Genomic DNA, 25,816 nt, shown 5'->3' with positions numbered 1-25,816 from the left:
TCCTCCGATCAGGGTATCTAGACTCCTCTCTTTGAGTTCAAAATCTTTGTTTCTTGATCTTCTCCCTCGAATCTCAAACTTCCTTTCAAGATATCTTCCTTCAGATTTATCAACCATGGTGACATCCAAAGTCACTCACTTCGATATCCAATGAAAAATCGTGGTTGCTACTGTTGAAGCTATCAAAAATCCACTTCCACTTTCTCAGGAAAAAAACGATCCAATCCTTTGCAGCAAGATATTGTTCAATCGAGAGTAGGTTAACGATTATTCCAAACTCTTCCATTCTTCAAGTCCACAAAATAATTTCATTAAGGTGAACCCTTACATATATCTCCACTGCTACATGTGATTCTTATATAGGAAAAGCTCATTGACCTTCAATTGTTACAGACTAACCTCGAGATGCAAGTAACTACTAATCTGCTGGATAATATGTACAATCTAGTTCAATAACAAAATTCATTGTTCATAGCTAAAACAATATTTAGGATTGAAGAGAGCTTACAATATAAATATATCAATTTGAAGAATAACATTGTGCGAAAAGCAACCTCCCAAAGAAATTAAGTCATAATTCCTAAAACGACTTCAATTAGAGCGAAAATACAAATGGCTAAAATCTGGATATCGTGAAGGCCATGTCGTCACTACAGACACAAGACACTCCCCTTGATCCTAAAGGAAGAAGCGGAACCCACACTCCCCCAGAGATATGTTTTCCTCGAAGGAGGGAGAGGTATGATGAAGGCGTACCAATCCTAGTGTGAAAAAGAAATCATTTATATGCTCGCATCCTTGATAAGAAGATTCCAAGGTCACTAGATAAACCACTGAAGCTTCAAAGTTATGATGGAACCGAGGATCCATACAAATACTTCTAGCATGTGGATAACCAGTTAGATTACTACCACGCTCACAAGGTCGTTAAATGTAGGATATTTGAACTAAGTTTGACTAGATCTGCAATGACTTAATTCAAAACCCTTTCGGGTGAGAGTATGGATTCTTGTGAAGACCTTTACGAAGCCTTCATCTTCCGAAAGAGACAACCCATGTTGGGAGAGAATATGGATACAAAGAGGTCTAGAAAAAGGGGGGGGGGGTTGAATAAACCATTTTCCCTTAATATAATTTGAAAAACATTTTAGGTCCCATATATGAAATCAGATATTTTAAGAAGCGCGGAAGCAAAACACATGCATTTGCATACACACACATACATCTGCCTATCCTTTCCGCTTTCACCCTTATCCAACTATCATCCAGCTAGCAGACCTCCTGATGCTCAGGAACAAACTCGAAGGACGTCTCAAGAAGCTATAAAGGGACTCAGGATCAATAAATGGCTCATGAGTGTGGAGATGATAACGATGAAGTGTGGGGAGGTTGAATCCATGAGTGATTCCCTCTAAGAATATGAATTTTAGAGTTTGGATTTTGGTGTTCTTAGGTTGAAGACGAACTCACTTGATCGTTGGCTCTCGCGCGTTCAAATTCAAAAAAAATTGTTGGCAACTTCTGGTTGGCTGCTTCGCGCGCGCTTTGCATTTATTGTCTTGTTTTATCATTTATTTGCTGAAGCGTATTCTTTGACACCACAGGGCGCTTGGCCAAGTGGATGGGGGTTGTCCCCATGCCCCCAAGGTCAGGGGTTCAACCTCCAGCGTGCTCATGTGCATTTATTTCTTTTTCTTTCTTTTTAACATTTTGTTATTTTCAAACTATTTTCTTTCCATTTGATTTTATTTTTTTCACCACCCATTATAATTCTGATTAAAATATTTTCAACATGCACCCTGATTATTTTTCTCCCTTTTATATTATTACACCTTTGGTTTATTTTATTTGGGAGTTTTTTGTGGATTTTTCATGTCTTGAATAATGGTGGCTAATGAAGTCTATTAGGTCATGACCATGGTTGATTAGGATTGATAAAACTATCAATGTTTCAAATCTATCAATGAATGATCAATGAATCATTCATGATACTTTGAGGCATTAATAGGTTGCATCTATTTCAACCAAACTTGAGTGATTTGATACATAGATGAAGCCATGTTTGTAACTTACTAATCTATTTGTTTGTTTTGATTCCATTGTTTACTAGCCCTCTAACACTTGTGTTTCATTGTATAACTTGTACATTAATCAACCATTAACTTGTAATCATAGAGTGATACAATCTTCCATTTGTCAAACTATTGATAGATGGAGTTGAGGTTGTATAACTTTCATTGTTACAAATCTATTATTAGATGATCATTGATCACCTCCAATACTTTGCATCAGTGATAAGTTATCCCCTGATGCGCCATATTTTGAATCTTTTGACCTATGGATAGATAATCCTCAAATGGTTACTTGTACATTTAACTAACCACTAACTATACATCACTGATATTGTTCATCACTAACCATTGTTGTGATCCTGTCATTATTGTCTTGTGGTTTTACTTTTATGTCAACATTATTACCTTGTGATTTACTTTTATGTCATTGCATTGTAATTTACATTCAAGTAATCATTATCATCATTGTATATACTCCTCATGCATGTTTATTATTTTTATTTAACTATTGTCATCATACAATTAAAAACAACAAAAACATGATAAAATTATAAGACCAAAAAATGCACTCCATTTGTAATCAACTTGGACTTAGAGGATTTCACTTAGGATTCTTTATTGGAGACCTTGTCCTTATTCTTTTGACCTTTTGTCTCAACTCTGGATTTCATCTATAACTTACATACCTGTTGTAAGAATGACATCATGACACTACCCTAGGGAGACATGACTGTAAGACCATTATTCTTTGTTAGCTTAGGTCACTTTTGCACACACAAGCCTTTCTCTTGGGCTACGTTACAATGAGACCCTTTACTTTTCTTGATTGGTTACTTTGTATATCCATTACGTCACCAATTTCATAATCAAAGCAATAAACCCTTGATCCAACGTCAAACGACATTTTCATAATCAAACTCAAAAAACAATAAAACTACGATAAGTATTGTGTGTCACGAGCCTTAAGTAGTGGGGAATGAGTAAGGATGGAGCTCTCCTACCCTTGCTCTGATTATTTTGGACACAAGACGCTTGGCTTGTTTTTCTAGAATATTCGCCTACGCCCATAGACTTTAGTGCAATCTAACCACATACGTTCTTTTCATAAACTCTTTTTAAAGGTAAAATCAACATCAACCCATCAAAATCATTTTTGCGCCTTAGGGTCTCACACCGAAAACCCTTTTCTCAAAGTTAAAATCAACCAAATCATTTTTTACTATGAAATACGGAGCTCTGATTCTTCATCACTTGGTGAATGATACGTAGGCACAAGGGCCACAGTCCTTGGCGAGCACAGTAATAAAAAAACAAAAAAATCTCATTCTTTCACACTCTCTCATTTTAAAAATAAAGCAGAATAAGCAGATAAATACTCATATACGCAGATAGCTCAAATGGTTCCCATGGAGTACCATGGACGTGAGGGGTGCTAATATTTTTCCCTTACATAACCGAATTTCAAATCCAATCTCGGTTGCAAGACCGATTCCCTATCTTTTTTTTTTATCTTTGAGGGTTTTATTGACTATTTCCCCTCTCCTCTCCCATAGAGGAACTCCAAATAAAATTTGATGGCGAATCTTCTGATATTGCTTTTCTTTACTTGTCAAAAGAAATTCTTTTGTTCAGTCCGTTCGGTTTTCGTCGTAGCCCAGGTTGCGATAACTGGAGACTCTGTTGGGGACCCTATTTCCCTAAGCAAGTCAAACCTAGTTTAAGTTGTCCTTTTTGTGTATGTGGGAGTTTATCCGCTTATTTTTTTCTGTCTTTATTCTTTTATTACTAACTGTATATATATATATATATATATTTATATATATATATATATATATATATATATATATATATATATATATATATATATATATATATATATATATATATATATATATATATATATATATATATTTGTCTGTGACTTTGGCTCTGTGAAGAAGAACAAGAATGATTAATAATGATTGCAATTAAGCCCTGTGCGAAAGACTCTCCACCCGAGTCGGAGAGTATTCTTGAGATATTAGAGGTTGAGTAGTATTGGTCTCCGGGGAGCTTTCCCCGTGAAGGGTCATACAAGAACCTCACTTAGTGGTAAACTCTTTTAAAGTTATTGGTGACCGTCGAGGTTTTGGCGTAAGCATCCTTAACTTCATTAGAGTTTGTGACCTTAAGACCATTTTTTAGAACATTTAACCTTGGTCGGCCTAGACCGATGGTCGTGTAGTATAGGTCCCCGAGAAGCTTTCCTCGCGAGGGTCGATACTAAAATTCTGGAAAGAAAATCCCTAATGTCGAACACGACGTCACGATCTCAGGGTCTGCACATTATCACACAGCAGACAATAGTAGGATAAATAAAATAGTAAATAACACACACAGTTGTTAACCTAGTTCAGTGCAACGTCACCTACATCTGGGGGCTACCAAGCCAGGAAGGAAATCCACTATCACATAATTAGTTTTAAATCCTGAACAACCTCAGTGTTTATATGCTTCTCTCCTAATCTCTACTTGTGGACGTTTCTATCTAGAGCAACCCTAGATATGAGACCCCTTTCACTTCCCTCAATCACAAGATAACACACATCATAAAAACACAATCCTCTCTTGCTTAAAAGCTTCTGAGGGATAGTAAATTACAACTCAATACACTTAGTCCAATTCAATTATCAATGTGATACTCGAATGACTCACATGAAACATACACACGAAACCCTAATGATAACATAATACTGCACTGCTTCGATACCTTCCTAGGTTAAGAACTCCTCTATATATAGAAGTGATATGCATGGGCTTCGGTCTTTGATATGAAGCAGATCAAAGATTTATTCTCAATCTTCTGAAGATACGATTTTCATTAAATCAAATGTTTCCTAATATGTCTTGACATTGTTCCTTCGTGTACAAGTCAAGATAAAATATTCTTCAGTCACCGGGAAACGTGTAATAGAATACAATAATTAAATCTTTAGAGAATTTGTAGGAGACACAATAGAGGAGACCAAATCTCACAACTAACGCAAGCTGGATTATACAGAATGTTGAAGCAATATGTCAGGACATCTTTTTCAACGTCTTGCAAAAACTTGTTTTTCCAAAAAGCAGCCAATCACCAAAAGAAAAACCTAGCAATCTCCCCCTTTGGTAATTTTTGGCTAAAACAATGTTTCCAACAGTTAGATGTTAATAAATAGAAGAGACATACAAAAGGAAGTATATCAATAGGAAAGCATACAACATCAGTTTACATACAATCATCAGAGGCAGGCGCAACGAATCAATCAGGCCTCTCACTATAAAAGAAATAAGCGCAAAAAAAAATTCCTTCTATTTTAGACAGGATGTCAGGACAGAATGTCATGACATTGTTCCTGACATCAAGAACAACAAAACCAAATCAGATGCTCCCCCTGAATATCAGAAGAGTTTCCCCAAGGGAGACTCCCCCTACAGACCTGCACATGCTCCCCCTTAAAGATAAACTCATTCAAACAAAATAAACATACCAGTCCAACACATTAAAAACTCACTAACTACTCCCCCTTTTTAGCCATAAAGTTGTCAAACCAAAACACAATTACCATACCATCATAGTCAGTCACACAAGATTAAGAAGGTTACAAACCAAGAAGCACCTAAAGGGTGCACAAAACAGAATCCAGGGCACAACCCATAAAAGCAACAGATTCAGGAACGACACACAAAAGAACTAGAAAACATTAATCTTCATCACTGCTAGTCTCTTCCTCATCACTAGTAATAGTTTTGTCTTTATTATCCTCTTCCTCACCAGTTCCATCAGCTTTCTCACCACCTTACTCTTCAGAAAGAGCCTTAATCAACATTTACAGTTTGCATTTCCTTTATGTACAGTTCTTTATAGTCTCATCCAAGGTCTTGCAAGTGTCTTTCATCTTAGTAAGGATGCTTGTTCTGTCAATGGACCTTGAAGAAGTATGACCAGATGTCATGACAATATCTGGGACATGTTTCCCAGTGAACAAACTATAATGCAATGAGAGAGGAGGGTCCCTTTTGCAAGTACTCTCAGAATTGATCAATATGCTAGGGTGTTGACTCAAGATAACTCTATAAATCAAAGATGGAAAAGCTATTACCATTTTTACAGCATAAGATGCAACATGTTTCATAGTATGATAAAAAACATAAGCCCCAAAATCAAAATTTGACTTGGTCCCAACAATGTAGATGAACTTACCTAGCGCAATAGCTATATTGGAGGTGTGATTGGTAGGCACCCAATTAGCACCTCCAATTTTGTGGAGAACAACATACTTGACACCCAAGGTACTAGCAAACAATTTTCCTTTCCTTGGCCATTCTTTTACTTGCTTAGCAGTGATCTCTTTGTAGATGACATTGTCTGAGACTTCAATTTCAGCTTGTTCTTCTTCATTTCTTCCCAAGAACCTGTTGATTATTTCAGGAGAAATATCCACACATGTACCTCTGACATACACTTTTCTGAATTCTTTGCTTCTTTTGTTGTCACGCTCTTTGGAGATGTTCATAATAAACTCTTTGACCAACATTTCATAGCACTTCCCAAAACTTGTTACAATTTTCATCAGACCAACTTCTTGTATCAGACTTAACACCTCTTTACATTTAAATGCATCATTCCCTAATTCTCTTTCTAATGCTAACCTTCTTTGATAAATATATTTCCATTTTTCAACATTTTCAACAGAGTGAAAAGAGATGTTGTCAAGTGGAACTTCAAGAATGTTGGCTAGAATCTTCTTCCCAAAAGCTTATTTTCTGGAAGTGGAGATGATGTCCTGAATAATATGTTTGACATCCTGATCAGATTCACTAAATTCAAAAGGAAGTTCCTTCCTTTTTAGAGACTTCTTCTTAGGTGTAGGAGTAACCACCTTGCACCATCTTTTAGTGGGACCAACGTTAGCCTTCTTTCTGACAGATTTGGAGGGAGTGCTGGAGGACCCAACAACTTGACCTTTCCTATTCTTAAGCCTTTTAGCTAGGCTAGGAGCCAGTTTTTGCCTGATAGGGACATCATCAGAGTCCAAATCCTCAATATTAACAATGTCAGTGGGTTGATCAACCAAGTTTTTATCTTTGTTGCCAAACTCATTAATTATATCATCATACCTTTCTTTATCCTGATATTTCTCAGGAGAGAGGGTAAGTGCATGCACATTAGGATTATTTCTGGGGTTCTCAGTATTGTTATCCAGTTGCGCCAAGGATATGGAGACATCCAACATAATATTTGTCTTGGGGTCAATCTCCAAAACTTGAGAGATCATCATCCAAATGTTCTTATCAACATCATCTCTATCAACAATGATCACGCTAGCTTTACTCAAGGCCATAACACATCTAGGTTTATTGTTGGTGCTATAAGATTCAACATTATCAGCAACATTTGTTGCAGCGGAGCAATCTTCATTCATACCAACATTAGGTTCAATGCTGATAGGGTCTAGATACAAGCTAGTCATGGATATGGGTTTATTCATACCAGTGGGAGGTTCAGGATCATTCATATTTTTTGAAGTTATGGAGGGAGTGGAAGAGTTACTTACTTTAGTAGGCTTGCTTTTTCTTGAAGAAGAAGTTCTGGCCTTTCTTATGGGAGTTGCATGGACATGAACAATTGAGAGAGAGACAACATCAGTGATAACATCAGAGAGATCTAACTTAGTGCCAACATTATTAGGGTTATCTTACTCTTTGGAGGATTTGCTTAGAATGAAGACAAAAGGTTGTGACATTTTGCACGATTTTGGTGGAGAGGTGTTTGAGAGATGAAGATGTATGAGAATGCGTTTGAGAGAGAGAAAGCAAAAGTTAGTGTGAGGGTGTCGTGTTAGGAAAATAAGAAGGATGTGTAATGATGGACTTTGAGTTTTATGCACAGTTAAGTGGATGAAAGATAAAATTTGATTCCTTTTTCCCGTCTCTAGTAATTACTATAGATCTTCAAGCATACAAATGCCCAATTCGCCTCTTAGTTTTCAAATTTATTTGCATCTAGAGCTTTTGTAAAAATGTCTTCTAGTTGCTTTTCAGTAGTTACATGTTCAAGAGTGACAATTTTCTCTTTCACCAGATCCCTAATGAAGTGATGTCAGATATCAATGTGTGTAGTTCTGCTGTGCTGAATAGGGTTTTTAGAGATGTTAATAGCACTTAGGTTGTCATAGTATAATGTCATGACATCTTGTTGGACATTGTATTCTTTTAACATTTGCTTCACCCAAATCAACTAAGAGCAACTACTTCATGCAACAATATATTCAGCCTCAGTTATGGATAAGGACACACTATTTTGCTTCTTGTTGAACCAAGATATTATATTATTTCCCAAAAAGAAACACCCTCTATAAGTGCTTTTTCTATCATCAACACTACCTGCCCAATCAGCATCACAATATCCTGTTAATAAAGAGTTTGCATTGTGAGAATACAACATTCCATATTCATTGGTTCCATTAACATACTTCAGAATCCTTTTTACTTGAGTAATGTGACTCATTTTTGGGTTCAAATTGATATCTAGCACAAACTCCTACAACAAATGTAATGTCAGGTATGCTAGTTGTGAGATAAAACAGACTATTAATCGTAATCCTGTACAGGATTTGATCCATATTTGTTTCTTTTTCATCTTTGGTTAGTTTTAAATGAGTTGGTGCATGTGTCCTTTTATGGCTTACATTTTCCATGCCAAACTTTTTCACTACGTTCTTGGCATACTTGCTTTGGGAGTGAAGATAGTGTCATCCATCTGCCTGACTTAGAGCCTAAGAAAGTATATCAGTTCACCAACAAGACTCATTTCAAACTCATATTGCATTTACTTGACAAAATGTTGTACCATCTAGTTCGACATCCCTCCAAACATAATGTCATCAACATATATTTTAGCTATCATGAGTTTACCATGCTCTTCTTTTACAAACAAAGTTTTGTCTGTTCCTATTTTCTGTATCCATTATTGACAAGGTACTCAGTGAGCCTTTCATACCAAGCCCTAGGTGCTTGAGTCCATATAGAGCTTTCCCCAATTTGTAAACATGATATGGAAATCTTGGATCTATGAACCCCTTGGGTTGTTCTACATAGACTTCTTCATTCAAGTACCCATTTAAGAAATCACTTTTTACATCCATTTGAAATAGTTTGAATTTAAGTAGGCAGGCCACTCCTAACAAAATTCTGATTGACTCAAGGCAAGCAACAAGAGGAAATGTTTCATCAAAATCCACCCCTTCAATTTGAGTGTATCCTTGAGCAACAAATCTGGCTTTGTTTCTGGTCATAGTCCCTTTTTCGTCAGATTTGTTCTTGTAGATCCGCTTAATGCCAATAAATTCATTCCTTTAGGTCTAGGAACCAAGTCTCATACTTCATTTCTTATAAATTGACCCAATTTCTCTTTCATTGCATTGATCCACATATCTTCAATCAAAGCTTCCTTCACATTTTTAGGTTTAAACTTAGAAATAAAGCATGCATTTGAGATCACATCTCTAGATCTAGTGGTGACTCCTTCATTAAGGTTTCCAATTATGAGATTTGTTGGATGGTCTTTCTATATTCTGATGGAGGGACCTTTGTTGACTTGAGAGTTATCAGGTTCAACACCTTCGAATTCACTGTTTGATTCAATCACTTCCTCATCTCCAACTGGGTTGATCTGCTGAAATGATGTCTCAACATCAGATTCAACATCTACCCCCTTTTCTGAGATATTGTCATCCACTACCATATTGATGGATTCCATCATGGATTTGGTTCTGGAATTAAAGAACCTATAGGCTCTGCTATTTGTAGAGTATCCCAGAAATATACCTTCATCACTCTTGGAATCCATCTTTCTTCTTTGTTCACGGTCAACTAAAATGTAGCATTTGCTTCCAATTAAGTGAAAGTGTTTGACCGTGGGCTTCCTTCCTTTCCATAATTCATATTAAGTGGTTGAGGTTCTGGTTCTTAGGGTGACTTTATTATGAATATAGTAGGCAATATTCATTGCTTCATCCAAAAATGATAGGTAAGATGCTTGGCATGAAGCATGACTCTGGATGACTCTTGGAGAGTTCTATTCTTGCGTTCCACAACCCCGTTTTGTTGTGGGGTGATAGGAAAGGAGAACTCATGCCCAATACCTTCAGAGGAGCAAAAATCACAAATCTGTTGTTTTCAAATTCTTTCCCATGGTCACTCTGAATCCTGATGATTTCACTTTCCTTCTCTCTTTGAATCCTTTGACGTAGATCTTTGAACACCTCAAGAACATCGGATTTTTCTTTGATGAAGTTCACCCATGTGAACCTTGAAAAGTCATCAACAACAATATAGGCGTACCTTTTCCCTCCAAGGCTCTCAACTTGCATAAGTCCATTAGGTCCATATGAAGGAGTTCTAGAACTTTCGAAGTAGTCTGATGTTGTAACTTTGAATTTGATATCTTGGTCTGCTTTCCAATTTAACACTCACCATATATTTTACCTTCTTTGATCTTGAGTTTTGGAATGCCTTTTATGGCTTATTTTAACACAATATTTTTCATCCCCTTCAGATGCAGATGTCCAAGTTTTCGGTGCCAAAAGTAGCAGTTATCCTTTAGATATAAGGAATGTAGGAGTGTGGTTTGTTTCTTTAGAGGACCATCAGTAGCAGTTATCCTTAGACCCGACTCCCTTCATTAGCACTTCATTTTTTTCATTTATGACAAGACACTCTGATTTTGTGAAGTTAACTTTGAGACCTTCATTGCATAGTTAATTAATACTAATCAGATTAGCAGTCAAACCTTTTACCAGCAGGACATTATCAAGACTTGGAAGTACGAACAAAATCCAAAAATAAGAAATTTCAAATCAAAAATAATAAAATGCCAGAGATTACAGGTAAGGGGGTTGGTTACACAGAGGGAAGGTGTTAGCACCCAAAGTGTCCTAGGTACTTCTAGAGAGCCCTTTCTTGTGTGCATATGTATTTTTTACAAAGTGATGTTTACAAACAAATAGAATTGGGGGATGAGAAAAGAATTTATTAATTATATTTTTGTGTTTGACAAGACCTTTGGACTTGTGCCTACGTACCAACATAAGAATGAGGGATCAAAACCTCGTAGTTCGTGATACAAATTTCAAAGTGGGTGCATTGCTTTTAACAAAAGCTAGGTTTAAAAGGCAAAAAGGCCTAAAAATGGTTTGAATGAGTTAATTCTTTTTTGCTTTTGAAAATTTTAAGTCAAGTATAGTTAAGTATATTTACAAGTTTGATTTAAGAAAAGAAGTTTAAAATGCAATGGCATAAGGCTAAAGTTTCCAGTTTGCAAAATGGTCTAAGTTTAGAAAAACTAGTACAAACAAAGAAGTTCTTTAAAAGGAGGGAGAGATTTTTAAATTAAAGAGATGGGGAGGATATGAATATAATAATCCTAAGCATAAATTTAAAAGTTAAGAGTTGAAAAGATCTGACCAATGGGTTGTGATCCAATAGGCAAGAATGTCATATAGAAACCCAAATTCCCTTGAACATTAGAATCAAGCAACAAATAATGCATAACATATTAACTTGAAGAGAAAGGCATCAAATAAAGATAGCCACATCCAAGCTTTAGCCACTCCATAATATTCTTCAAATTGGACTATGTAGCAAATGAATCCCACAAGTCACAGGTTCAAAATAACAACTTCACAATGATCATGTTGCGGATGAAGTCAGATGGATCTTCAATGATGTATCAGATGAAGTTTCAAATTGCAAGCACTTGGTTATATGAAAGTTGGCATTGGCCAAGTCCTTTTGTATAGGGATGTTGTCTAAATTCTAAGTCCAATTGTCCAAGATCAAACAAACAGTCCACACAATAGTTTTTTAGGGTTTTTGTTCTTATTATGTACATTAATGGTCAAAGACCACACAAGCAAACAAAATATGCACAAACAAGATATATCACACAATATGGTCCAGGTGGACAAGTGAAAATGGCATTAATATAAACAATTAGAATGGTATGAATAATGGCAAATGAATAGATCTTAAAATTAAAGGGCATTAAAAGTAAATGACTTGAAATTAAATATTAGTTGTTAATGAATTAGAAGTTAGTATTGCTTTTGCTTTATTTATTTATTTTTTAAGTCATTCTTTGGAGAACACTCAACCCACTTATCACAAGCATGGATCCTTGAACCAAGACATCTTCCAAAGGAAGGAAAAAAGGCCAAGTTTCCACACAATACCATGAAAGATGGGAGACTTACAATCTCACTAACTAGAATGCTATGCCTTTTTGTGTCAAAAATTTAGCGATATGTTAAGCAATAGTAATTGGACTTATGTAGAAGTCACAACTATTTGAGGCAGGACAATAAAATTTTGGTGTTAATGCATGTTAGAGACATAGTATAATGGATTATGCTCATGAAACATACCACACACAAAAAGAATATGCAAAAGAGGTGGCCTGATCTCATCCACACTTATGTTGATTTTTCAATCAACTAACCTTAGGACCTTGAGATATCATAGGCAAAATGAAATGGATGCATAAAGAAGGGGAATTAGATGAAGAGGGAAGACAATAAATCAAAACTCAAATTGGACAAAGGAGGACTTTTACCAAATTAAGATCATTCATTCATTTTGGGAGATGGAATATACATTCCATCAATCCCCTAAATCCAATGATCTTAACCTAGCAAAGTCAAATCAACCTTGACCAAGGCCCAATAACACAAGTCAAACTTATACAAACAATTAAAATGACTCAACACAATTATTTGTCATTTATTCAATTAAAAATACTAAAAATAATGCATTAAATTAAATATGGTTTGTCAAATTCCTAAAATCTCATCAAAACATCAAAGAAATGGCCATGAGATTTATCATAGGTCAAAGGACCTTGGAGAAAAAATTTCAGAATTTTTGGAAACTTAAAAGTATTTTTAAACAATTAAAAATATTCACAAAATCAATTAAATCATGAAAAATATTAATAATGATCCAAAAAATAATTTTAATTTAAAATATGAAAGAACATTTTATTTAAAATTTTTTTGGTGAAACTCTCATATTTTTTGGATCAATATTAAAATTAATATGAATTAATGAAAATAAAACAAATTAAATGAAATTCAAATAATAAAAAAACGTGGACCACTTGATCTCCCTCATTAATTGAGGTGGCAGATCAAGTGGATAAAAATGCGCGCTCCATGGTACACTTGAGTCAGTGCGCCACACCAATGGTAATAAGAACCAACGTGTGAGATTAAAACATTTCAAATGAGATCAATGGCTCAGAACCTGTCCAGCATACCACCGGCGCTGGAACTCCGGTCACCTTCTCAGGCGAGGCTCACCGTACTGGTTCAGTCATCACCATTAAAAAAAATGAAAAAGGAGGACATGATCTGAAAGAAAAAATGGCGTAGAGCACGAATCTGACCTCAATTTCAACTAACTCCAAATATATAGAAAAATACGATGAGTTAAATTTTGAGGTGTGTCAACTGAGTTGCTTCGATTTAACCTCAAAGCAACTCAATCTTCTTGCCTACATTGGTAGGACTTCAGACAACCAAATATCCCAGAGAATTGAGCGATAATCAAAGAAAAGAAGATTTCTGAAAATTACCTTCAATGCTGTGCAGAACTGGATCTTGCTTGCTTCAAACTTGACTTTATCAAACTCGAGGAGCTTGTAGAAGTGGTTTGGCAATGGAACAAAGCTTTGGGTCCTGGAGTTTTTGAATCTCCAACAATGAGATTCAAACTCAATTTTCAAGTTGAAAATTATCAGGTTTTCCTTTGAATTGTGAGGGTTTCAATTGGGGGGAAAAGCTGGCGCAGAAGGTGTGTTTGAAATGAGCTCATAGGCCTAGTATTTATAGCATTTGGGATTGATAATTGCACACTTAAAATTTTACTAAATTTGGCAATGTGATGCACAAGCTTGCATAGGCGTGTATAGACCCATTAAGCAATCCATTTTGATCCAATTGCAACTGTGTTGAAGTTCAAATGATGCTTGAATGGCAAGGCAATGTGAAATGGAGTTTTGGACATTTGATTTTTCCACTTGATGCATACCTGTTAAGACCATGCGCAACCCTAGCAAACCTCATCCAAAATGAATAAAATAGGACTCTTTTGAAAGCTTAGATTAAGGGGAACAACTTTGATGTTGGACACTTTTCCATTTGGGACTTTGATCGTGGTGAATTTGGAGGTGGAAGTTTGAAAATTTCAACATGTTGGAAATTTTTCTAAGTGTTAAGTCATATATCTCAATATTCCACCTTGCTTAACTTTTTGAATTTTTTTTTAAAATATCCAGAATTTTTAAAAAAATTTCAAAAATATCCATTTTTTCCAAAAAATTACCAAAATGGGCAATTTTTGCCCTAGTTTCCTACATGGGCGCCACCCTAGTTGGCGCCTACCCTTAAAGGGTAGGGCAAGTCGCCACTAGGAGTGGCGCCTACCCTTAAATTTTTTTTTTTTTTTTTTTTTTTTAAATATGTTTTTTTTTTTTTTTTTTTTTTAATTTTTTTTAATTTATGAATTTATATTTTTTCTAAATTATATTAATTTATATTAACACATATATATAAATAAAATTATTTACAAGATATATATATATATATATATATATATATATATATATATATATATATATATATATATTAATTTATATATATACTAATTTAATTTATAAGTAATTATTATTATTTAAATTTTTTTGGAAGAATTAGGGTTAATCATGTTAAGGTTAATTTATCAATTATAATTAGGGTTTATTGATCGGTTATAATTAGAGTTTGGTAGTTATGACCTAATTGAAACCCTAATTCCGTATAAGATTAAGTAATCAAGTGCGACACTAATTAGGGTTAGGTAAACTGGTGTACAACCCAGATCTTTTCCTATAAATAAAGTGTTATTTCCTTGCATTTTCTTCACCACTGTTTCCTATCACTTTCTGTATCAAGTTGAGTTCATGGCATCCCCAAGACCGTCGTCATGGCAGCGAACATCATCAAGGCGCCCGGATCCTGAACCAGTAATCTTAAAAAGGGATGGGCATGTTATTTTCTCGCCTTTGAAACCTCCAATGGAGATGAAATTTTGGAACATCCGTTCGTTGGACCAACTAAAAAGGTCCTTGATGTCTTGGTTAGAGGGAGATTACCAACCTGGTGAAGTCATCAGAAGGATTCAGAGGCTTAGAACAAGGTTCTCATTTGAAACTGGAGAAACGATACGTTGGTGGGTTGAAGTTGAAAGCGACATTGATTGCATCCAAATGATGCATGGATCAGACGACATAGTGTTAACTGTTGTAATTTCTTAGATTTTAATGGTTGTTTGTCATGTTGTTGTTGTATTTGTTATTGTTCTAGTACTTGTTCTTGTTTTAGTACTTATTTTTGTTCCAGTATTTGTTTTTGTTTTAGTAATTGGTGTTGTAATGTTAGATGTTTGTGTTTGTTGTTCAAGTGTCATCTTCTATTTGGAATAAAAAGTAAACTTTAATTTAAAATGATTTTGGTACACAGATTTATGAAAGTGAAAACTAAGTTGTGGAACTAGATCCACGATATGGACATTTGTTCTTATTATGCCCTAGTTGTCTACATATGCTACACTTCCTCTGCATTTTCTCTGCGACGTCCATTTCAGTTCTAATGCGCCTACTATTTGGGCGACCACTTTTATTCCGCCGCATCGATTCGTTGTGCCAAACAATTTCCCCGTCATACTCTGGCCAATACGCCTCCAATGCTACCACCGGAAAGGGATTGTCGTATACATTGAGCAATGTTGCAACTTTGTAGATTGGAGACACTAGCGATAATGCATCGAAGTGGCTGTGTGAACACGCTGCAATGACATGGGAACAAGGCATACGATAGGCCTGAAATTGACCACAGTCGCACCAACGGTCTGGTATTAGGACCCTATACTCTTGTCTGGGCAGCCCTTGGTTGTGGTCAATTGTTTCCTTGACACTAAAAGTGTGGCCATGGCGGTCGAATTCCGTAACCCGATGGCTGCTGGCTTTGGCAGATTCCTGCCTCATAAACTTCATGCAGGCATCACTATATACTTGACTCGTCTGCAACACTTCATTCCAGCGCCTGCCTCTTGTTACGAACAACGTTGCCATCCGAAAATAGGTCGCACTCACCAATGCGGTTACCGGGAGGTTACGTATGCCCTTAAACACGCCGTTCATTGATTCCACAAGATTTGTTGTCATGTGGCCCCACCTCACCCCATCGTCGTATGATCTAGTCCACTTCGCTCTGTCGATATTATCGATCCACCTCCCTGCATCAGAATTTGCCAACACTATTTCCCGGCGATAGTATTGGAATCCAGGTTGGTTTAATGCATACCCCGCGTTTATCAAATGTTGCTTCAAGAAGTTATCCTTGAACTCCCGCATAAAATTTTGAGCAATATGCCTGATGCAGTAGACATGGGTAGACGGGGGGTCATGCCAACCATTTGCTGGATTATTGTATGCACTGTCTATTGAAGCGTGCCTGTCAGAAATCACGCAGATGCCAGCTTGTGGAGTCACGTGCGTTCGAAGATTCTTAAGGAAGAAACTCCAAGCAGCAGCCGTTTCTCCTTCCACCAATGCAAAGGCTATTGGGAAAATATTTGAATTGCCATCTTGTGCGACCGCCATCAGTAACGATCCTTTGTATTTCCCATACAGCCAAGTTCCATCGACTTGAACAAGTGGTTTGCAGAATGTGAACCCGATGATGCAGGGACGGAATGCCCAGAAAAGTCTATGGAAAATTCCATTACCTTCTAGACGAGTTCCGTCAGGGGATTGTGCAGGCAAGGTCTCCATTATAGTAACCGTCCCAGGTGAATACAATCGTAGTGCAGCCAGGTAGCGTGGTAGTTGTTTGTATGATTCCTCCCAGTTACCGTACACCAGTTCAATTGCCTTGGTTTTTGCTAACCAAGCCTTTCTGTATGACGGTGTATATTTGAAAACAGCCACACAATGGGAGATAATTGTTTTGACCTTCAGTGATGGGTCAGCCTCAACTAGAGGTAATATGGAATGGCAGATCATGTCATGGCTAAGTTTGCGATGATCCTGTGCCATGTTGGTGTTGACGCAAATGTGAGCTTGAGATATGGACCCTATCACCCACGCATTATGCTTCTTCTTGTACGATGCCATCAACCTATATCCACACTCCGGATTTTTGCATACAATAACGTATCTTTCCAGATTTGATTTGATAACATCGTAGTCAACACAATTTTTCAAGTGCCAGTTCTTTATTGCTAACAGACACTCTTCCTTGGTCCGAAATTGGTCACCCTTCTTTAAGTCCTCATCAGACCTCATATATGGGTTGTAGAACATATCTGATGAGGGCTCATCCTCGCCCAAGTTAAGTGTTGTGAAGTGCGCAGGAGGTGAGTAGCGTTGCGCTATAGGTATTTGAGCTTGGTCTTCGTCTTCAGAATGACGGTTCACCAAGTCATCAACCACGTCTTCAGCATCATCAACCACATCGTCTTCAACGTGGTGCTCAGCATCTTGTTCGTCATCAATCACAGGATCAATAACCTGTGATTGAATATTCTGAGTTGGTTGAGGTTGTTCCAACACAATGGACAACACTATGTATTCGTAACCAGAGTACTCATGGTTACGAAGCATGTATTGTGTCTCCATGTCATTTTGAATCAATGACTTATAAAACTTGACAGAGTTGTTTTCTGAAAAAAAAGGTTGTTGATAAAAAATTTGGGACACGGGTTGTCTTAGTTTGGACTCAATCTTCCTCTTCAGATAAGAGAAGTCAGCTCCTCTATTTAGACAAAAACGAGTGCATTCGGTGTTTCTAAATAGGAAGCCAGACATATCACATTCATAAGTCTCACCATTGACGTGAGCTTTGATTTTGTATTGTGATGAAGATGCCATGTTTTGTGAAGACATTGTGAAGGTTTTGTGAAGGTTTTGTGAAGGTTTTGTGAAGGTTTTGTGAAGGTTTTGTGAAGGTTTTGTGAAGATATTGTCAAGGTTTTGTGAAGATTGCTGTGAAGATATTGTGAATACCTTTGCGAAAATGTGTGTCAATATTTATACTGCAAGAATCTTACTGCCTATCCATCAAGTCTTCACCACCAAGTCTGAACTTAGTCTCAGAGATTCCCATGCATGCCTGTTCCCCATCAAGTCTTCACCACCAAGTCTGGCAGATTCCCACGCATGCCTTACACGTGTCACACCCTTGAATGCAACACTCCCACCTAGTCTGTACTAATGCATGCCAACCTATCCACCTAGCCTGAACTTAGTCTCAGAGATTCCCATGCATGCCTGTTCCCCATCAAGTCTTCACCACCAAGTCTGGCAGATTCCCACGCATGCCTTACACGTGTCACACCCTTGAATATGCAGTTACATGCATATGCATCATAGTAACAAATTATGCTAATGTAAATGTGTTCGAGAAATATATTTAGACACCAAAATATTGATATCAGTTATTGTTTTATTTTATTTTTTTCATTCCAATCAAATAAACTTTTGGTGAATTTTAAGATCGATTACCCATAACCATTAAAATAAATATTTGAAAGTCAAATTTCAACCGTTAAATAAATTATTGGGGGATATCAAAGCTAAAATTGGATTCTACTATCTCTGTGACACTTAACTTCTAATCTGACCTGTACAGTCTGGCATGTCGTAAATGCCACCATTGATGCCAAATTCATTTTGGCTCTGTGTGAACGTTGGAGACCTGAGACACACACTTTTCACCTACCAACTGGTGAATGTACCGTCACATTAGAGGACGTGTACATGCTTTTAGGTCTTAGAATAGATGGTAAGCCTGTGACCGGAAATGTTCAATAGCCTAACCAAATATGTGTTCAAATGTTGGGGGTAGATCTGGTCGAGGGTGAGGGGTCTGCCAAAGCAAGGGGTCAGGGTATTAAATTATCTAGCCTACAATTGTACCACGACTCCATAACTTTGACTGAGGAATCCTCCGAACAAGAAAAAGTCATAAAAACCCGGGTTTACATTATGCTATTGTTTGGGAACTTGCTATTTCCCGAAGGGACGGGAAATAACATAAATTTTATGTACTTGAGTTTGCTCGGGGACATTGATAGAATAAGCACATATAGTTGGGGTTCTGCAGTATTAGCATTCCTATATAGCTCTTTGTGTAAAAATGCACAAAATGAGCACTGTACATTTTCTGGATGTGCTTTTTTGCTCCAAACATGGGGGTGGTGGAGATTGCCGAGGCTAGCCCCAGAAAATCCTAATGACTACTCCTTCCCCTACGCAACTAGGTAAATTTATGAACTTATTTCATTTTGTATATTTATTCTATAAATATTTGTAACTAATATTATTTATCTTTTTTTGTTTAGGTTCATTACAACCGGACTGGATTACAGTCTTACCCCCAAAAATAAAATTATATTTTATCGTCAACTGTTGGATCGTCTCCGAGCACAGGATGTATTACCACTAAATCACTCAGCTTCTAACTGATTTATTAATATCATGCATTCTCGATAAATAACAGATTTACTTTTTTCTTTGCAGTTTATTTGGAGGCCATATTTGGGATTGGAACATCAACCCAACCCCGAAGATGCAGCTATTTGGACAGCAAAAACGGCCATAATGCGGTTCACCACTGTGGAGATGCACCAAAGTGACCGTGTCAAGCTTCAATTCGGAATGCATCAAGAAATCCCAGGCCCCCCAATGTCTATGGAACCTTGGCATCTAAAAAAAGTCAGCCACCAGTGGTATGCCCAAAATTGGAAGGAATTTGCTAAGGAGTTTCGTAAAATGTGGAAAGACCGTGCCCACTATGTTCTACAATTTCCGGTGGCGCCCAACGAAATGAAGCCGACAAGGGAATATGTGGATTGGTATAGAGCAAATACCAATCCAGAAATGATTGTGTCTGACCCGTTCTATTTGGACGATCCCCGGATGCAACAACCATATTTCCAACAACAACAACCACCACAGTATTCCCAACAACAACAACCACCACAGTATTCCCAACAACAACAACCACCACCTTATTACCAACAACAACCACCACAACCATTTTACCAACAACAACCACCACCACCTTATTACCAACAACAACCACCACCACCATATTACCAACAACAACCACCACAACACATGTCCACCCCCCAACCAAATCAACAATACATACCACAAACTCAATCCCAATACCATGAAGACTACCAACAACAAACTCAACATTCCCACCACCATCAACAGTCCCAACACCTACCACAATATCAATCCCCCTACTTCCACCAATCCCAACACTTCCAACACGACAATTTCCCAAGCTCTTCCAGTCCTCCACCTAGCCCCGACACGGGTATACAAGAGGACTACCAACAGGACTACTACACACCACAACAAACATTGCACTTTGGCCAACCCGATTCAACCCTAAACTACCAAAGACCACAATTCGAGGGCGCACCCAGCAGTAGTCAGTTTGTCCCACCGAGACAAAGCTTCGAGGGCGCAGAGGGGACCCGTCTTTCCTACAGCACTGAAGGGACTTCGACCCAACCACAACGGCAAGCGGCAAGGGGGCGCGTTAGGGCAAGGGGTGGTAATAGGGAAGCACTACCACCACGTGAACCGTCTAGGCGAGTAACTAGACCTCCCCCGTGCGGATCGTACCAGGGACCGCATCATATGTGATTAATCATATCTTTGTAATATTTGTCTTGTCTATTATTTAAATAAAAATATTTTCTGTTTATTATCTTTATATCTTTATCTTTATCTTTAAAAATATTGTCTATCATATCTTTATACGTATATAAATTAATTTTTTTTCCAAAAATTTACAAATAATATTGATTACTTATAAATTATATTAATATATATATATATAAATTAATATATATATATATATATATATATATATATATATATATATAAATTAATATATATATATATATATATATATATATATATATATATATATATATATATATCTTGTAAAAAAATTTATTTATATATATGTCTTAACATAAATTAATATAATTAATAAAAAATATAAATTTATAAATAAAAAAAAATTAAAAAAACAAAAAAAATTACATTTAAAAAAAAAAAAAAAAAAATAGGAATGGGCATAGGCGCCACTCCTAGTGGCGACTTGCCCTACCCATTAAGGGTAGGCGCCAACTAGGGTGGCGCCTAAGTGTAAAAAATGGCCAAAATTGGCCATTTGTGTAATTATTTTGAAAAATTGTATATTTTTGAAATTTTTTTTAAATTTTTGGATATTTTAAAAAAAAATTCTAACTTTTTATGTGAGCTCCAAATGAGAAACGTGTATTCATCAAAGTTGTAGATATTTCAAAGACCTTAAAAATGGTCACCAATTTCATGTAATTTGGATTTAGAATGATAGAGTTATGCATTTTTGAAGTTGAGGAAAATCACTTGTTCAATGGTATAGGGCAAAAATGACCTATAATGTATCCTCATATCACATGCTCATAAAAGTTGATTTATTTCTGACTCCAAACATATAAGTTGAATTAGACATCTTGAATTTGATTTTTCAACTTGGAAATCTTTCATCTAATAAAAAGTGAGCAAGTTATGGTCTTGGGAAGTTGACTTTCAAATTAGGGTTTAGACAAAATGACCTATAATGTTTCAACATGTAAAATGACTTTCCAAGCAAAATTAGCTCTGGACTTCAACATAAAATTTGTTTTTAATGTCATTTAGAGTAATGTTTATATTGGAATAATTGTCATATGGTGCAAATTGTAGGAGATAGGGTCTAGGGAGACCCAGTTTTGATCAAATGAATTCATCTGGCCAACCACCATCAACCAACTTGCCAACTTCCAATTCTCTTGACTTTATAGGCTCATGGTAGATCATATATGCATAAGATGATGAATTTTTAAATGTCCCTTGATAAATTTAATCAATTGGTGAGATAGCTTGTTGGAGAAGTTACTTAAGATACCCAGTCAAACTAGGGTTTCCAAGGCAAATCACCTCCAAATTCTTGAAGAATGCTTGATCAATATAACATGTAGAGATCATTGGGACTCATATATGATGCTTTGAGATATTGCGAATCAATCCTTGGTTGTTCCTGTTGATGCATGGTTAGAGTGTCGGGATTTGTTATCGTCTCCACAGGGATTATGTGATATTGCCACCGTTCGACAGTTGTTAAGTTCTTAACTTATAGTAACAAGGGGGTTTTAGTTTTCGGTTACGGTAGCTTGCATAAAAAGTAAGAAATTGCGGTAAAAGTTTTGGTTTTACGATTTGAGAAAGATTGTCAAAGTTAGGGTCCGACGATCACTTTGCATGCATATGTTCGATCAAACAAAACTCATAAACTCCATTAGATGATAAACACATTCACAAAGTCCTCCCAATGTGTTTATTTCTAACACACATTGTGGGTTTTTCCCATTTTGATCCATTGTTGATTTCTCACACAATCTATCAAAATGACAACTTTTAGGTTTAACTTTTTAGTGAACAAACTCATTCAATACTATCTCTAGCTAAAGAACAAGGATGGATGAAAACCTAGGTCAAGAGTTGGAAAACACCTTTCAATAATAAACTAACACAAAGAGTTATCAATAAAACAAGGTTTTCACCATACATTCATCATCAAAGAGTTTACAAATGAATATTATCCCATATACATACAAAGCTTATGATCATCTACATCTAACCTTGACAAAATGAAGGACTTAGCTACTCATTTTCATGGTAGCTTGAACAACAAGTTTCGGAAGAAGGTTGATCAACATCCGAGTCGAAGAATCGAGATTGGATGGGAATCCACCTTCTTTTTGTAAAATATTGTCAAAAGAAGAAGAAGAATGAGAAAATTGGGTTTCTAGGGTACAAAAATCACCTCTAAGCCAAAAACAAGTAAAAAGATGATCCCAAGAAAAATGAAGATCTTTTCCAAAAAGTAGCCCATGCTACTTATAGTAATGGTTACTGAGTTGTCATGCTCGCTAGGCGAGCCCCAAAATAACTCACCAGAAAAGCATGCATCCAGAGGAATCATCCCAGAAAAGTTTGCATATGTTTGCTAGGCGAACAATCCTTCGCTAGGCGAAGCCCTCGCTTCTCTCATTCGCTCCAGCGAGTCTTGATGTTTTTGCTACTGGAATTGCTCGCTACCTGCTCGCTGGATGTTTGCCTAGCGAATACTTAGCTGCTTACCTCGCCACAGCGAGTTTTGATGGTTTTGCTACTGGAATTGTTCGCTACTTGCTCGCTGGATGTTCGCCTAGCGAATACTTGATCTTTTTGGTTCTATGCAAGTCTGGGAGTGTTCGCTGGCATCTCGCTGAGTGCTCGCCTAGCGAATACTTCGCTACCTCAGTCGCCTAGCGAGCTTGCTAATGTTTGCTTTCTTTCTTGGTTCCTTTGCCATCTTTCTTGTGCCTTAGTCTTCTACTCTTTCATGCCTAATTCCTGCACAATAACACACAAATTAAAGGTACCAAGATCATTTCCATAGTGTTGCAAATCAACAAAAGCAAGGGCGGTTTCAAACACTTTTTCGACAAAAAGGAGTGAAAGATGCCCACATTTGATAGCTCAAATAAGCAAACTTGGGCATCTAACAGTGCCCTTAGTAATGAGGGTGTTAAACCCTAGATATGCACTTGATAGATCAATGGTGATCATGCCCAAGGGAAAAAGGAAAAGTACGAACAAAACCCAATAAGTAAGAATTTTTCAACTAAAAACTAATAAAAATCAGAGATCACAGGTAAGGGGGTTGGTTACACAGAGGGAAGGTGTTAGCACCCAAAGTGTCCTAGGTACTCCTAGGGAGCCCTTTTTGTGTGCATATGTATTTTGTACAAAGTGATGTTTACAAACAAATGGAATGGGGGGATGAGAAAAGAATTCATTAATTATATTTTTTTGTGTTTGACAAGACCTTCGGTCTTGTGCCTAAGTACCAACATAAAAATGAGGGATCAAAACCTCGTAGTTCGTGATACAAATTTCAAAATTGGTGCATTGATTTTAATAAAATTTAAGTTTGAAAGGCACAAAGGCCTAAAATGGTTTAAATGAGTTAGTCCTTTTTGGCTGTTTGAAAGTTTAAGTCAAGTATAGTTAAGTTTATTCACAAGTTTGATTTAAGAAAATAAGTTTGAAAATGCAATGGCATAAGGCCAAAGTTTCTATCTTTTTGCAAAAAGTGGTCAAAGTTTAGAACAAAAATAGTTCATACAAAGAAGATTTTGAAAATGGAGGGAGAGATTTTGAAGTTGAAGAAATGGGGAGAAGATGAAGAGATTACCCTATGCACAAAATTTAAAAGTTTAGAGTTGAAAAGATCTGATCAAATGGGTAGGAATCCAATAGACAAAAATGTCAATAGAAACCCAGAATTCCCTTGGACTTTTAGAATCAAGCAACACACAAATGCACAATTATATTATCTTGAAGAGAAAAGGCATCAAATAAAGATGGCCTCATCCAACCTTATCCATTCCATGATCTTCTTCAGATATAGCTCATGTAACAAATGAACTCCACAAGTCACAGGTTCAAAATAACAGCTTCACAATGATCATATTGCAGATGAATTCTAGAGAGGTCTTCAAAGATGTATCAGATGAAGTTCAAATTGCAATCACTTGGTTCTTCAACAAGTTGGCATTGCCCAAGTCCTTTAGCTTAGGGAGGTTGCCTAGATTCTAAGTCCATTTGTTTAAGATCAAACCAACAGTCCACTCAAAAGTTTTTTTTTATGGTTTTTGTGATTATTATGTACATTAATGGTCAAAGACCACACAAACAAGCAAAGTATATACAAACAAAATATATCACACAATATGGTCCAAATGGACAAAGTGAAAATTGCATTAATATAAACAATTAGAATGATATGTACAATGTCAAATGAAATAAAGTGCTCAAAGTAAATTGCATTAAGATAAAAACTTAAAATTAAAAGTCAATAGTTAGTAGGTTATAGGTTAGTTTTGTTTTGCTTTGCTTTTGCTTTCAAGACATTCTTTGGAGAACACTCAACCCACTTATCACAAACATGGATCCTTGAACCAAAACATCTTCCAAAGGAAGGAAAGAAGGCCAAGTTTCCACACAATACCATGAAAGAGGGGAGACTTACAATTTCACTAACTAGAATGCTTATGCCTTTGGTGTCAAAAATTTAGCGCTATGTTAAGCAATTGTAATTGGACTTATGTAGAAGTCACAACTATTTGAGATCGGGCAATAGAATTTTGGTGTTAATGCATGTTAGAGACATAATATAATGAACTATGCTCATGAAACATACCACACACAAAAAAAATATGCAAAAGGTGTGGCCTAATCTCATCCATACTCATGTCAATTTTTCAATCAACTAGCATTAGGACTTTGAGATGTCATAGGCCAAATGAAATGAATGAATTAAGAAGAGGAATAAGATGAAGTGGGAAGGGGATGAATGAGATCACAAATTGGTCAAAGGAGGACTTTCATTAAATTAATATCATTCATTCATTTTGGGAGATGGAATGTACATTCCATCAATCCCCTAAATCCAATGATATTAATTTGACAAAGTCAAATCAACCTTGACCAAGGCCTAACAACAATAAGAAAACTCATACAAGTCAAT

General features: G+C 36.4%; 1 protein-coding gene across 1 annotated transcript; it reads right to left on the bottom strand.

The window, feature by feature from the left end:
• Positions 1 to 5,794: 5,794 nt before the first annotated feature.
• Positions 5,795 to 6,628, bottom strand: LOC127131066 (uncharacterized). Its single transcript, XM_051060005.1, has 2 exons — positions 5,947 to 6,628; positions 5,795 to 5,889 (listed from the first exon to the last, which is right to left on the bottom strand). The coding sequence occupies exons 1-2, from the start codon at positions 6,626 to 6,628 to the stop codon at positions 5,795 to 5,797; spliced, it is 777 nt and encodes a 258-aa protein (XP_050915962.1).
• Between the last annotated feature and the right edge of the window lie 19,188 nt (positions 6,629 to 25,816).

Source organism: Lathyrus oleraceus, chromosome 3 (genome assembly GCF_024323335.1).
Source record: "Lathyrus oleraceus cultivar Zhongwan6 chromosome 3, CAAS_Psat_ZW6_1.0, whole genome shotgun sequence".
Classification (NCBI taxonomy): Eukaryota; Viridiplantae; Streptophyta; class Magnoliopsida; order Fabales; family Fabaceae; genus Lathyrus; species Lathyrus oleraceus.
Note: the sequence above shows the minus strand (reverse complement) of the source record. Positions and strands in the feature narration are given on the sequence as shown.